This window comes from Lemur catta, chromosome 1, assembly GCF_020740605.2.
Source record: "Lemur catta isolate mLemCat1 chromosome 1, mLemCat1.pri, whole genome shotgun sequence".
Classification (NCBI taxonomy): Eukaryota; Metazoa; Chordata; class Mammalia; order Primates; family Lemuridae; genus Lemur; species Lemur catta.
In genome coordinates this window covers 59,855,728-59,870,939 of record NC_059128.1, presented here as the reverse complement: position 1 = coordinate 59,870,939, position 15,212 = coordinate 59,855,728, and the positions used below count along the sequence as shown (strand labels likewise).

The 15,212-nt window shown below is 35.3% G+C and overlaps 1 protein-coding gene across 3 annotated transcripts in view; it reads left to right on the top strand.

Annotated features, from left to right (window-relative positions):
* Positions 1-15,212, top strand: part of G2E3 (G2/M-phase specific E3 ubiquitin protein ligase) — a 58,414-nt gene that overhangs the window by 14,512 nt on the left and 28,690 nt on the right. For all 3 annotated transcript variants that reach the window (XM_045569352.1, XM_045569371.1, XM_045569362.1), the window contains exons 2-4: positions 5,519-5,559; positions 10,036-10,133; positions 12,895-12,996. In XM_045569352.1, coding sequence (XP_045425308.1) covers positions 5,523-5,559; positions 10,036-10,133; positions 12,895-12,996 — 237 coding nt within the window. In that variant the 5' untranslated portion in view covers positions 5,519-5,522. The remainder of the gene's footprint in view (positions 1-5,518; positions 5,560-10,035; positions 10,134-12,894; positions 12,997-15,212) is intronic.

The window sequence follows — 15,212 nt, the reverse complement described above, 5'->3', positions numbered from 1 at the left end:
GTGCTGTTTATTTATTCAAATGTTAGCTACCAGCTAAAATGAGAGGGAATTTGGCTTATTTTCTTATGTCTAGCTATGTAATAAATCGTCCCAAAACTTGGTGGTTTGAAACAATAAACATTTATTTACGGACAGTTTCTGTGGGTCAGAAATTTGGGAGCAGCTAGCTTAGCTGTGTCGTTCCTGCTTAGGGTCTCCATGAAATTGTTGTCAGGCTGTTAGCCAGGCTGCAATCATATGAAGGCTTGATTAGGGTGGAGGATCCACTTCTAAGATAGCTCATTCAAGTGGCTGAAAGTAGAAGGCCTTAGTTCCTTGTCAAGTGGACCTCTCTGTGGAGTATCTTGAAAGTCCTTGTGACAGGACAACTGGCTTCCTCCAGATCCATGATGGTGAGGAGGAAGTCACAATGCCTTTTATGACATAGGCACACATTGTCATTTCCCCCACAGTCTGTGGTGGAAGTGAGTTACCAAGCACTAAGGCATCCACAGTCAAGGAGAGGGGCAGGCTCTACTTTATGAAGCAAGCAGTGAGTATCAAACTGTGAGTATCATTGACCAAATGGAGGTAAGAAGTAGAAGAGCCTCAGGATACCTCTTAACAGTGGCTTCTTGGAATGTCATTAAATTGTTGATTTTCTAGGGAAGGGAACGTTTTGTTACTATTTCTAAGACCAACTCTGTTATTAAGACTTAGACTGCTATTTGACATAAACACTTAGATACCATTGTTTTCCTCATTCCACTTAAGAAGCCTTAAAACTCATATTTTTGAAGGAAAACATCTAAAACAAATTAGAAAATCCAGCTCAAAAGTATGTGAATTATCCTTGTTTGTTTGCTAAGGTTTTGTTTTGTAGACTTGTTTGAAATAAAGTGATAATCAGGACTTAGAAGTGGAAGTTTTATTTTAGATGCTGGTGATTAGGAAGATGGCTAATGTGAACTGGTCAAAAGTATGAATTATGGAATGTCTTTAGAACATTCAACTTTTAGGTAACTTAATTTTGTTGTAATTTCATAGTTAGAGAAAAATTATAAGAATAGTATAAGGAACTTCTTTATGCCCTTTATCTTGATTCATTGTTTGTTTTGTGCCATTTGCCTCATTCTTTGTCTTATCCTAGCCCAGTCAACCTAACACCGCCAGGAATAAACCTGTAGTCTGATACCTACCCTTAAGTTTATGGACTCATTACAGTGAGAGAGACTGCATAACAGGAACCATGGGGCTTCTCACCAAACAAAGGATTCAACAGAATTCTTATAGGATTGTAAGCCGAAAGAGTAGTGTAGCATTTAGATGAAATTTAAATGAAGCAGTGTTTTAGTAGGCTCAAAGCCAAGCCAGGACTCTGTGTAAAGGAGTTAATATCAGATCTGGCCTACAAAGTGGACCCAGAGTCTTGTTTCCTTGGAATCTACAAAATTAAGAGAGATGAAGAATGTTGTGTTGAGAAAGCCCTTATCTGAATCTACATCTGTTAGAAGTCTAGACTTCTCTGTATCAAAGTTGCTTAAATCCTCCCGGCAAAAATAGTACATTTCAGGCTTCCTCATGTCCCTTTCTAGTCATTTCTCCAGACAAGCATTGTTTGATATTTTTCATGATGGAGTAGTTTTGCTTGTCCTTGACCTTTGTATGAATGGAATCATATGTATGAGTAGTATGTAGTTTCTTTTGCTCAGCTTAATGTCTGTGTTAGATTTGTCTGTTTTATTGCCATCTTCCGTCAGTTCCTTTTCAGTGCTGAGTAGTATTGCATTGTATCAATAGACATACTAGAATTTGTTTGTTTTCTTGTTAATGGACTTGTGGGCTTCTAGTTTGGGGGCATAATGAGAAAGGCTCCTATGAAAATTCTTGTGTTTGATTTTCTGTGGACATGCTTTTATTTCTCTTGGATAAATTTTAGGTATGAAATTCTTGAATCAAAGGGTAGGTACCTAGTTATATGGTTAACTTTTAAGAAACTGCCAAAACTTTTCAAAATGAATTTTCCATTTTATAGTACCCCATAAACTACAGTCAGCAGTTTATGAGGGTTCCCTATTTGCTTCATTTCTTTTCCAGTGTTTGGTGTTGATAGTCCTTTTTATCTTAGCCATTCTTGTGGCATGAAGTGGTCTTTTATAGTGGTTCTAATTTGCATTATCCTAATTACCAATGAAGTTGAGTATCTTTTCATTTGTTTATTGGCCATTCCTATATCTTCCTTTGTAAGGTATCTGTTCGTGTCTTTTGCCTATTTCTCTTATTGGATTGTCTTTGTATTTTAGAATTGTTGAAGTTCTTTATGTATGTATTGTAGATACAAGTCATTGTCACATACATCTTTTAAAATATTTTCTCCCAATCTATAACATGCATAGTCACTTTCTTAGTGGTGTCTTTTGATGAATGGAAACTTTTAATTTTGAAATTAATTTTGAAATATAATTTATTAATTTTTCTTTAGTTAAATGCCTCCTGTGTCCTGAGAAACTTCTGCCTATCTCCAAGTAATGAAGATATTCTGTGTTTTAAAACTTTTGTGGTTTTAGCTTTTACATTTATGACCCATCTGAGATTAATTTTGTTTATGGTATGAAGTATGGGTCAAGGTTCACTTATTTTCCATAGTATATACAGTTTTTCCAGTATCATTTGTTTAAAATATTTTATTTTCCTCCATTGAATTGCTTTGATGTTTCTGTTGAAAATCAAATGACTGAAAAAGTTTGGATCTATTTCTATTAATAGGATCTTTTGGTCTATGTGGAATAGTGTGCATGTGCATTAGTAGACTTGAAAAAACTATATAAAGTGCTTATTAGATATTGACATACATAGGAACCACCTTTCCCATTCATGTATTGATAGCATCATAGATCTTCTTTGTGATTACCTTGTAGCCAATGATATTTGGAGGCTTTTTAGCATGGTCATCGATGTATGCCAGTGGTACTTTTTGTGTCATGTGAGACTAAAGTTCACATTTTTATTCTTTTATATTCATCTGTAAAGAGAAGGCATTCGTTTAGTACAGAGTTCTAAGGCTAGCAACTAGCAAGAAACTTCAGAAACCTTTTTTTAAGTAAAATGGTTGTCTCTACATATATTATACAGATCTAGACACAGACCCTTAGCAACTATCCACCAAGAGAGACGCCTTGGCTCCTTGCAGTGGGAAAGGGAAGAGGGGGAGAATATGTAACCACATGGAAATTGGGATTTCTTTATAAAGAAAACTTATTCTGGAACCATTACCCAGTCATATCAATATCTCTATTACGTGTATCAATCACATTCAGCAAATTTATTTGCACTTTGCTGAATGATACGAGGATTTTAGCCTAAGGGAATTTACCAAAGTTACCTATCTTATAACTCTCAATCTTTTGAATTACAATAAATCTAAAAGTAAGCACTAGATAGCTGTAATTCACCTCCAGAAAGGAGAGGACAAGGAATTATGAGCTGGAGGGTGGAATCTCAAATCTGTGTTGTTGAATACTAAAACAATTATTTATAAATTAAAATTATGTTTACTCTAGATAAAGTACTGTTTATCACGTAGTGTTTATGGAATTTTCTGAAATAAATTCTTGTGTTTGAATGAATTTGTGATATGCTAAATTCATCATCATAGGTTGAATTATGGAGAAGTCCTTTTAAAAAAACACACTTTATCTTCCTATTTATTGTATTTTATCAATTTTAAGGTGAACCCCCTTCCCTGACACACACCCTCCTTTTAACATGTTTAAAATCAGGTTGTATAGGTTGTGATCCTCGATCAATTTGACCAGTTCAGGCAGTTCTGTAGTCATTGTATGAGCATGTATAAACATCAAAAGTGCCATCATATACCTTTAGAGAATTACCAGAGCCTCTTAAAAATAAAAAAAGAAAGAAAGAAAAAATCCAGGAGACAGTAAGTGAGTACTCTTTTAACACTACATTAATAGTTTTGGTGACAGGGCTAGGAAGGTCAGCGAGACCTACTTAATTACAGAGCCTACTTAAAACTGGGCTCTTCGGTTGTTTTACGGATTATTTTAAGAATACCAATCTTGATGGCATAGAAGATGATTTTGTAAGGAAAAGCCAGAAAATATTGAAGGTTTGGAGTCAAAGTGATTCAAAAGATTTGGACTGTGACTTTTTAGGAAAGCACAAAAATGTTATGTGAGAAAATCTATATTTAAATCCAAAAGTTCTTACAGTCACTATGTAATACAAATTCTAAATCATAGGAAAGCATTATATTGGTTTAATTGAGTTAGTCTGCGTACAGTAATCTGTGCTCTACATTTTGTGGTGTCTTAGGTTGGATGAAATTTGATAGTAACTTTATTTGTGGTTTTTGTCCTTCCTTTGATATTTAATATTCTGTAATATTTTTTGTGCTCTTTCATTATTTTCATGTGAAGTGGCATAGTATACCCAGTAGTCCTCTATTCCCACTTACTAGCTCTGTGACCTTGGACAGGTGTTTAATTTTTCTGAGCATCAGTTTTTGTAACTATAAAATGAGATGCATTTACCTAGTGACATTATTATGTTTATTCTTTACCACTTAAATTCCAAGAGATTGCACATACATTGTTATACTTGAATCTCATAACAACGTTTCAAGTAGGGTATTCATATACCCTTGGTAAAGCGAAACTTTGGTGTTATTAAGATGTCAGTTTTCCTCTCTTTGATCTTTTAGAAAAAAGTTATATTTCAGTAATAATTGTACGTATTTTAATTTACTTAAGTAGCAGAGAGTGAGGAGATGGGGAACAAATCGGTGTCTTTCAGCGTGTAAATGGTTGAGCACTATTGTGCTAGAATATGTAATGAGGCAGTCAGGTGCTTGCAGCCCTGTATAGAATCCCTGCAGATGCAACAGCCACACATACAGTGTAGACTAATAAAGGATTATTTTATAGGCTACTCAGATACAAATGGCATTGCTATTGATGATGTGATTTTTATTTTTCCTAAATAATGAACAATTCTTGGTAATGTTTTGAACAAAAATTAAAATTAAATTTTCTTGATTTATATAGGAGTTGTAGTCCTGGAAATGCTTATTTTGTCCTAAAATTGCAAGAATTAAAAAAGGCTTGATGTTTATGTGTAAAATGGACTTAGTTCTATGTTAATGTAACTATAAGTAAGTTTTTTATGTACTTGAATGTCCAACTGGAAATTTGAAAATCTAGGCCATTCTTTGGTGTATAGAACTGTTTGGTGCATTGTAGGATGTCCTGCAATCCTAGACCCTTTCCATTAAATGCCAGTAGTCACCTTAATTGTTTTGATAGCCAATAAACATTCCCTCTAATTTTAAAAATGTCCTCAGACTCTACTACACTTGTTGGTCTGAGATATGTTAAAGGTGAGGAAATTAAGTACTAGAGTATAAGAAATGATTACATGACTTATTTGTTATGGTGCTTTGACTAAATTTAATAAAAACAAATAATTTTAGACTTTTAAAATTGAGATGGCTATATTGATATGTTCTTATTTTTCCTAGTAAAATGAATGAAGATAAACCTGGTGACTCACAGAACCTTGGTAAGTAACTATATTTAAAATATTATTATTACAACAAATCTTTTTAGAATGCTACTTAAATAATAGGAATGAATTCCCTGGTGCATGCTTAGTTCATACATCCACATACTAAAGTATAATAATGTGTGTATTCATTTCAACAAAAGTCTATCAGAGGACAACTTATTTGCCAAATTTTATTTGTATTCTGTGTATATACTTATCTGATATGGTTTGCACCTAATAAAACAGTATTATTTATTTAATAAATACAAATTTTTCCACCTTTTTTGTATGACTTTTTCTTATAAAAGGGAAAATGCAGATGAGAACAATTTAAACAATATACAAAAGTTTAACATGAAAAGGAAAACTCACCTCCAAGGGCTCACAACAATCTCCCCAAATAGATGCAGTCTCTTTTGATCTTTGCTTTTAGTTGTTTTCTTCATTTATTATTAGTATCTATTGACTTGCTACCATGAAAGATGAAGAATTTATTTTTATACTTCTGTGACTACTTCTCCCTCATCCACTGTTTTTAGATCTTTTTCAGTTCTTTCTAAAACTATTATACTATACTTAAAACTCTATAGCTTGACCATCATTTTTAGAGATTATCTGTTGATGCCACAGATGTTGGATAAGGGAATTTGAACTCCTCTCTCTGCTTTTTTTCCTTGCTTCTACCTCCAGATTTCTATCAGCTATCCTAGTAGTCCTAAAACTTTAGTAATTCATGACTATCTTTATGCATTTGCTAAATACAAATATACCCCTACTGTTGACATTTTTCCTAAGATTGACTCTTGTATTTTTACTTACATGAATATGTTTAAGGAGGAAACTTTATTTCATTATTATAATAGAAACCATTATCATTTGCTATAGTAGAAGGTGATCTAAACAATAAATATGAGGAAATCAGAACAATTTTACTAAATTTTAAACATCAAAATTAAAAAGCAGCAGAGTACAAATAAATACAAAAGTAATCTGGTTATAACAATGCATGCCTGAAACCTAGGCTATTCTGTGTCCAGGGGTCCTCCCTTCTGGGTAAAGGAAGGCAAGGGAAGAGGGGAACAAAGGGAAAACCGCAGGTCCACAGCATATGGCAGATGCACATCCACCCAGGGTTGATCATGAGGATTCTTCCTCTTCTATAGTCTCACATGTGGAATCCAAAAAAGTCAAACTCATAGAAGCAGAGATGCATGGTAGTTACCAGGGCTGGGGGGGGGGGGGCACCAGAGATTGGGAAAATGTTGGTCAAAAGATACAAAATATCAGTTAGAAAGGAGGAATAAGGTACATCTATTGTATAACATGGTGGCTGTAGTTAGTAATGATATATTTTATACTTGAAAATTGCTAAGACAGTAGGTTTTAAGTGTTCTAACCACAAATAAATAAGCATGTGAAGTGATGCGTATGATAATGAGCTCCATTTAGCCATTCCACAATGTATGCATATTTCCAAACGTCATGCTATACATCATAAATAAATACAATTTTTTTAAGGTGTGGAGCCAAATCTTAACTCAGATCTCCCTGACTCCACAAGTTGTATTTGTGTATTTTGGGGGGTGGGGGTAAAATACACATAAAATTCACTATTTTGAAGGGTACAATTTGGTGGCATTTAGTACATTTACAATACTGTGAAACCATTACCACTATCTAGTTCCAGAATGTTTTTTATCACCCTCCCAGGCAATTATTTAGCCCCTGTACCCATTTAGGCAGTCATTCCTCATTTTCCCTGTTCTCAGCCTCTGGCAACCACTAATCTGTCTTTTGTCTGTCTTTGTGGATTTACCTATTCTGGATAATATAATTCATTATGTAAATGGAATCATATGTGGCCTTTTTGCTTGACTTCTTTCACATAGCATAATGCTTCTAGGCTTATCCACGTTGTAGCATGAATTAGTACTTTATTCATATTCCACTGTATAAATGTACCATATTTTATTTATCCTTTTTTCCATCCACTGATGGACATTTGGTTTGTTTCTGCTTTAGCTGTTGTGAACAGTGCTGCTGTGGACATTAATGTACAGTATTTGTTTGAACATCTATTTTCAGTTCTTTGGTATAAATACCCAGGAATAGAATTGCTATGTTATATGGTAATTCTGTGTTTAACTTTTGAAGAACTGCTGGACTATTTTCCAAACTGCTGCACCATTCTGTATTTTCACCAGCAATGTATGAGAGTTTTGGTTTCTCCAGATCTTTGCCAACCCTTATTATTTTCAGACATTTTAGTTACAGCTAGCCTTGTCGGTGTGAAGTGGTATCTCACTGTGGTTTTGCTTTTCATTTCCCTGTTGCTAATAACTAATGATATTAAACATCTTTTAATGTGCTTATCTTCTTTGGAGAAATGTCTTTTCAGATCCTTTGCGTGTTTTTATATTGGGTTGTTTGTAATTTTGTTGTTAAGTTGTATGGGTTTCTTACACATGCTGGCCACTAGACCCTTATCAGATATGTAGTTTCCAAATATTTTCTCCCATACTATAGAGTGTCTTTTCACTCTCTTGATAGTGTCTTTTGGGGCACAAAAGTTTTAAATTTTAATGAAGTCCAGTTTATCTATTTTTGCTTTTGTTACTTGTGCTTTTTGGTGTCATGTGAACTCTAAGAAACCGTTGCCAAATCCACAGTCATGCAGATTTGCCTCTATGTTTTCTTCTAAGAATTTTATCAGTTTGGCTCTTAAATTCAAGTCCTTGATCTGTTGTGGGGTGTCGTTGTTGTTGTTGTTATTGTTGTTGTTGTTTTTGAGACAGAGTCTCGTTCTGTTGCCTGGGCTCTGGGCTAGAGTGCAGTGGCATCATCATAGCTCAGTGCAGCCTCCAGCTCCTAGGCTCAAGCAATCCTCCTGCCTCAGCCTTGGTAGCTGGGACTATAGGCACACACCACTATGCCGAGCTAATTTTTACTTTTTGTAGAGACTGGTCTCACTGTTGCCCAGGCTGGTCTTGAACTCCTGGGCTCAAGCGATCCTCCCAACTCAGCCTCCCAAAGTGCTGGGATTATAGGCATGTGACACCACACCCAGCTGTCTTGATCTGTTTTGAATTAATTTTTGTGTATGGTACAGGTTCAACTATAGTCTTTCACATGTGTTTATCCAGTTGTCCCAATACCATTTGTTGAAGAGACCGTTCTTCCCCATTGAATGGTGTTGGCACCCTTGTCAAAAATCAGTTGACTATAGGTATTTATGTTTATTTCTGGACTCTTACTTCTTTTCCGTTGAACTTTATGTGTCTCCAGGTAACACACTGTTTTGATTACTGTAGCTTGTGTAAGGCTTTTTCTCAGTCAGTCTAGATAAAGATTTGTCAACTTTGTTGATCTTTTCAAAGAATCAACTTTTGTTTTTATTGATTCCCTTTATGGTTGTTCTATTCTCTATTTTGATTATGTCTGCTGTAATCTCCCCCCCCCCCCCCCCCTTTCTTCTACTAACTTTGGGTTTAGTTTTCTCTTTTTTTTTTTCTAGTTCCTTAAGGTGTAAATTTGCTTATCAATTTAGGATCTTTCTTTTTTAATATAGGCTTGCCTAAGCCTAAAGGTCAGCCAGAATTGAAAGCTTAAGATTTCTCAGGTCTTTTCTGAGCATGTATACATCCCTGTGCATGCACATGATCTTCTAGATTCTCCAGTATATGTGGGAGCTTTTCAAAACCCTTATTCCCCAGTGTATCCCCTTTTCCTAGTCTCTTCTTTCCTAGACATTTTGGTCTGTCAGCTGCTTGCCCTGTCTGTATCCCTTGCCCTAGGCTGCTGTAGCTAGTATATTTGTTTTAAATACTTTCTGACAAATAGCGGAGGCTCCAGCCCTGAGAAAGTTCTGAGGAAGGCAAAAGAAAGGCAAGCATCTGAGCTCATCCCTCAGAGAACCACTACACAAATAAAAATGCACCATCACATTTCTTTGAGATCAAGGTCCATATTACCCAGTGTTGGACCAGTAATCCACACCAGGGACACGGACCACCCCAAGGCCACTGCCCAGCTGGGGAATGGGGAATGGTAGGTTGGTAAGTTAAAATGCTCTCATTAAAATTTAACGGCTTCTTTCTTCATTAAACATTCTCCTAATTTTGTAAATTTTTTAAAAATTAGATTCCAGTACTTTTAAAATTTTGATTCTGACAGTTTTTGGCGGTTTAAATCATTGCTTTAGTGGAAGAATGGAGTTTTGTAGTTCCCCAGTCTGTCAGTTTCAGTGATGTTACCCCACAAGTTGCCATTTTAACGATACACTAGAATTTATCATTAAAAACTAATGAAAAATGTAAAATTACATTACTATTTGAGAAGTAGGTATTGGAAATTTTAAGTTACTGATAGCAGTGTAATGTGATTTGCTCTCAGAAAGAATTTTAACATAGAAATCGAGAAGAGCACAAATTAATTCTATAGTTTTTTAATTTTTAAATTTTTTACATCTATATTTACTTTTTTCACCATTAGCTTGTGTTTTCTGTCGAAAAAATGATGACTGTCCTAATAAATATGGAGAAAAGAAAACTCATGAGAAATGGAATCTCACTGTACATTACTATTGTTTGGTAAGTATAATTTATAATTAAATTCTAGAAATTTGATGTTCTAAAGAAGAGAATTATATCCTGACACTGATTTCTGAGAATTGGATAAGTCATTTAACTTCTCTGGATCTCATTTTACCTATATGTAAAAATAGGATTTTTTTGTATATTAAATTCTAAAATTCTGAAATTACTTTGTACATGTAAAGACCTGTCATCATTACCTATTTGTTTTTGTTTGTTTAGGGCCTACATTAAAAAAGAAGAAAATAGAAGGAGGTGTTTCTTTTACTACTTTCTTGTTTTGTTTGTTGCTAGTGTTAAAAATCTCAGAAAAGATTTGTTTGAAGGTCCAGGGAGTAAGAGAAAAGAATTTTATTTTATTTGACTGAAAACCTGGAAAGAAAAGTTTTGGCTAAAGGTAATACATATTTGTGGAAAATGATATAGGATCATTCAGAAGAAAGCAAAAGAGTGATTTCATACTGACAATTTTCCCACCTTTGTTCCCACTTCCCTCCACCAGCTTCTCACCTAACTGAATCTGTGACTTAAGATATTAGTGGTACATTATTACCTTAGCATACCAAGGTTATATTAGTATACTCAATGTTTCTTGACACTGTGTTAGTTACCTATTGCTGCTTAACAAATTATTCTGAAATTTAGCAGATAAAACATTTATTTTCTCACACAATTTTTGAGGGTCAGGAATCTCGTATTGGCTGAGCTGGATAGTTCTGGCTCAGAATGTCCTGAGGTTACAGTTGAGAGATGTTGGTCAGATTACATCTGAAGACTTTACTGGGCTGGAGGATCCACCTCCAGTGGCTCACTCATGTGGCTTTTGGCCTCAGTTCCTCCTAGCTGTTGGCAGGAGGCCTCAACTTCTTATCCCTGGGCCTCTCACTAAGGCTGCCTCACTAGGGCAGCATGGCTTCTGGCTTCCCCCAAAGCAGGTGATCTCAGAGAGAGAGACAGAGAGAGATGCACCAAGATGGAACCATATAACCTAGTTATTACAGTCACACACCACTGTCACTTTTGCTTTATTCTCCTTAGACGTGAGTCATTAAGTCTAACCCACACTCAAGGAAAGGGGAATTAAGCACCACCTTTTGAAGGAAGGAATATCAACAAATTTGTGGACATATTTTTAAACCGTCATCCATGTTAAAAAAAAAAACCCTTTCAATGCTTATTTGAGAAACCACCTAAAATATTCCTTGGTTTTGTAAGATTAATTTTGTGTCTCAGGTACCTTGTGGATTAATTTAGACTTGTAGACTGGCCTAGGAATCTAATCACTTTTATAGCATGCCTTAAGAGAAAATGAAGTTGGCATTGTAAATATGTTTGTAAGTTGGAGTCTATTATATTTTGTAGTACAGAAGAAGATCTTTTCATTTTTGTAACAGTTTATTTTACTTTCTGTTTGTTTTTGAGACAGAGTCTCGCTTTGTCACCCAGGCTAGAATGCAGTGGTGCCATCATAGCTCACTGCAACCTCCAGCTCCTGGGCTCAAGTGATCCTCCTGCCTCAGCCTCCTGAGTAGCTGGGACTACAGGCATGCACCATCATGCCCAGCTAATTTTTCTATTTTTTTGTAGAGATGGGTCTCACTCTTGCTCAGGCTAGTCTCAAACTCCTGGCCTTAAGCAGTCCTCCCACCTTGGCTTCCCAAAGTGCTAGGATTACAGGTGTGAGCCACCACACCTGGCCTATTTTATGTTTTATGCAATAGAATTAGATGAGCTGTTTTATTATTAAGAGTTAGCAGGTTGTTTTTTTCATAACTAATTCTTAAGTAATATGTGTCACTTTTGTTTTTCTTTAGGATATATTATAAACTTTTAATCAAAAATTTACTCCGAAGTATTTTTGTATTATTTAATACATTTAAGTTGATAAGTTAATACATATCAAAATTTTCCTTATATTCTGTCTTATTTCATTAGATGAATATAATACTTTGAAAAAGGACTCAACTCTTTTAATATTCTATTTTATTATGAGTAGGAAAGGATAGTAATGTTACAAATGGTAATAGAATACTAGTAATGGAAGAGATTTAACTACAATCTAATGTTTTTACTTTCATGTTTAAAGTCAGAGATGTTAAATTATTTTCCTAGGGTTCCAGAAGACTAGGCACAAAGCCTAATTTGCAAGTTAGGCTGGTAAACCAGAATTTCTTATTCATATTCCATGCTTTTTCTGGATTCAGGCTTTCTTAACATATTTATTAATAAGTATGAAGTTTAAATAAGACTTTTAAAAAGTCAAACATTTCTGTTAACTATAATTCAGTAGGTTTCCCTGTAAATATGCCTTTTATGGTTCAGAATTCATCTAGATTTAAAGTTAGCCTGAAATATCATGGATAATCTGAATTGTCTCCATCCGTATTTACTACTCCATTTATCTAAAACTTAATTGTAAGTGTTCTTTCTCTTTTTTCCTCCCTCCAGTCCACCCACCTAGACACTCCCTTCCTTCCTTCCTACCTTCTTTTCTTTTTCTTTCTTTTTCTGTTAATTCCTGGAATACTTTTAGAAACCAGTTTGGGTATACAAACTATTAATATACAGTGTCCTCCAAATCAAACAATGTGAGTAGCCTCTTTCTTACTTTGACTGTGAAAAATAACTGTTATAGATAAGCACTTGAAATTTGAGTTATTTTATGTCTGTTTTTATTGGAATGAATATTATAGGTATATATTTTTAATTCCAAACTAGTTTCTTAGAGTCTGTTTTCTAACTGAGAATATATTCATAGCTAATGTCAAGTGGAATTTGGCAGAGAGGTAAAGAAGAAGAAGGAGTTTATGGTTTTCTAATTGAAGACATCAGGAAGGAAGTAAATAGAGCTTCTAAACTGGTAAGTAAATTATTTTACTCATAACACTAAATACCATAAGTATTTTCAATACTTGAGAAGTCTTTTCAATCAGTTTCTATATTAGAAATTTATGACTTTAATTTTATGTTCCAATGCATACGTTTGTCAAATGTGATAAGTTTTAGAAGAACATTTTACATTTTTGCAAATGAAAGAGAGCTTCACTCTGGATATAATACATGTGAGAATATTGACTTCACTTCCTTATCTTATTCCAATCTATCCATCATTTCACCCACTTTTACCATCAGAATTATGACCATGGCTCCACACTGTGGTTCTGCAAACCTTCAATCCTTAATCAACTCCACCATTTACTCCTTTATGCTTATGTCTCAGTTGCTGAGGTTGGAATGATAGGTTGAGGTAGAAATTTCACAGCTATGCAGACTGGTAATTTATGATCTCCATAAGTTTTGTGGCCCTTCTGTGACATTGTGTGCTTGTATTCAGTGTCCTCTCCTGTTCTTCGAGATAGGTATTCTAAACTTTATCTTCTTATTCATTCAGTCATTATTTGTGAATCTCCTATATGTTAGCTACTCTGCTGTGTTCAAGGAGTGTTTCCATATGGTCTGAGTAGAAATAATGAGAGTTAGAGAATCAAAAGGTTGCAAGTATAGGAAGGTCTGTTCAGAATATGTGGAATTGATGATTTCCATGATGAAGCAATTTGGATGATGAGGGATTCATCATTACACTGGAGTAGTAATAAGGAGCATTGATACATTATAGTTGAAAAATTCAAAGAAAGGTTGTCCCGTAAATGCTGAGGTTATTTAGAATGATAGCAAGAGTTAAAATACAGAGAAAGCCTACGATCTAGTAAGTGCTAAGTCTTAAGGTGGTGGAGTGACTGGGAAGTTAGTAGGTAACAGGAAGTGTAGATGTTATTAGGGTCAAAGGTCTGGATTTTTAAAAGATAGAGTAGTAGCCTGCAATCTGTAACAGAGAACTAAAATAATCTTTTTGTTCCCCTTCCTGCCCCTGTTCATGTCCCAACCTGACCGTGTATCAAGGCTGAAGATTAAGGAGGATGGGAAATTAAGCAGCTTCATTCAAGAAGGTCTACAAGGGAAGCATATAGAAACATTTATTTTAGTTGAGGCAAAGAAGTGGAGGCAATTATTTTTTAAGATGTCAAAGAGTCAGGGGAGTTGATGGTAAAAAAGAGGCTCTAGGGCACAGGGAAAACCTTGGGAGAAAGGTTAGTATGAATCTAAGGACCATGTAAGGATATTAGTGTCGAAATTTCTCAACATCTTGATGATAGTGAGCTTGTAAAGGGTAGTCTCTAAAGGTCCCCTTAGGGTTTGGAACTAAAGATTGAGTATCCCTTATCTGAAATGCTTGGAGCCAGAAGTGTTCCGGATTTCAAATGTTTTTGGATTTAGGCATATTTGCATACCAGCTGAGTACCCCTGATCTGATTGAGTATCCCTAATCTGAAAATCCAAAATGCTTCAATGAGCATTTCCTTTGAGTGTCATGTTGGCACTCAAAAAGTTTCAGATTTTGGAGCTTTTCAGATTAGGGATACTCAGCCTGTACCTGTTTTCTTAAAAACATCTGAATCCTCTCTTGAGTACATTGTGAACCTTGAAGAGGAGTCCCATTTGTGAACTTAAACTAGAATTCCTTTTGTCAGTTCACTGGGAGAGTTTCAGGTTGGCCAAGTATTCTCCATTGACCTGGGTGGTGCTTAAAGGAGTCAACAGTAACTCTGTAATTCCTGAATCAGTGACCATTATAATGGCCATCTTAAGGGTTCCAAGATGTTTTAGGTACTGCTCTCTATTTTACTAATGATTGATTCATTTGATAGTTTTTCTGTGTACCACTGTTATATTTCACTGGTGCTGTATTTATTTCCTAGAGCTGCCATAACAAATTGACTGCTTAAAGCAGAAATCTAAGGCCGGGCAAGGTGGCTCATTCCTGTAATCTTAGCACTGTGGGAGGCCAAGGTGGGAGGGTCACTTGAGGTCAGGGGTTCAGAAGTTCAAGACCAGCCTGAGCAAGAGCAAGACCCCATCTCTACTAAAAATAGAAAAATTAGCTGGGCACAGTGGCAAGTACCTGTACTCCCAGCTACTCAGGAGGCTGAGGCAGGAGGATCACTTGAGCCCAAAAGTTTAAGGTTGCAGCGAACTATGATGATGCTACTGTGCTCTACCCAAGGCAACAGAGCAAGA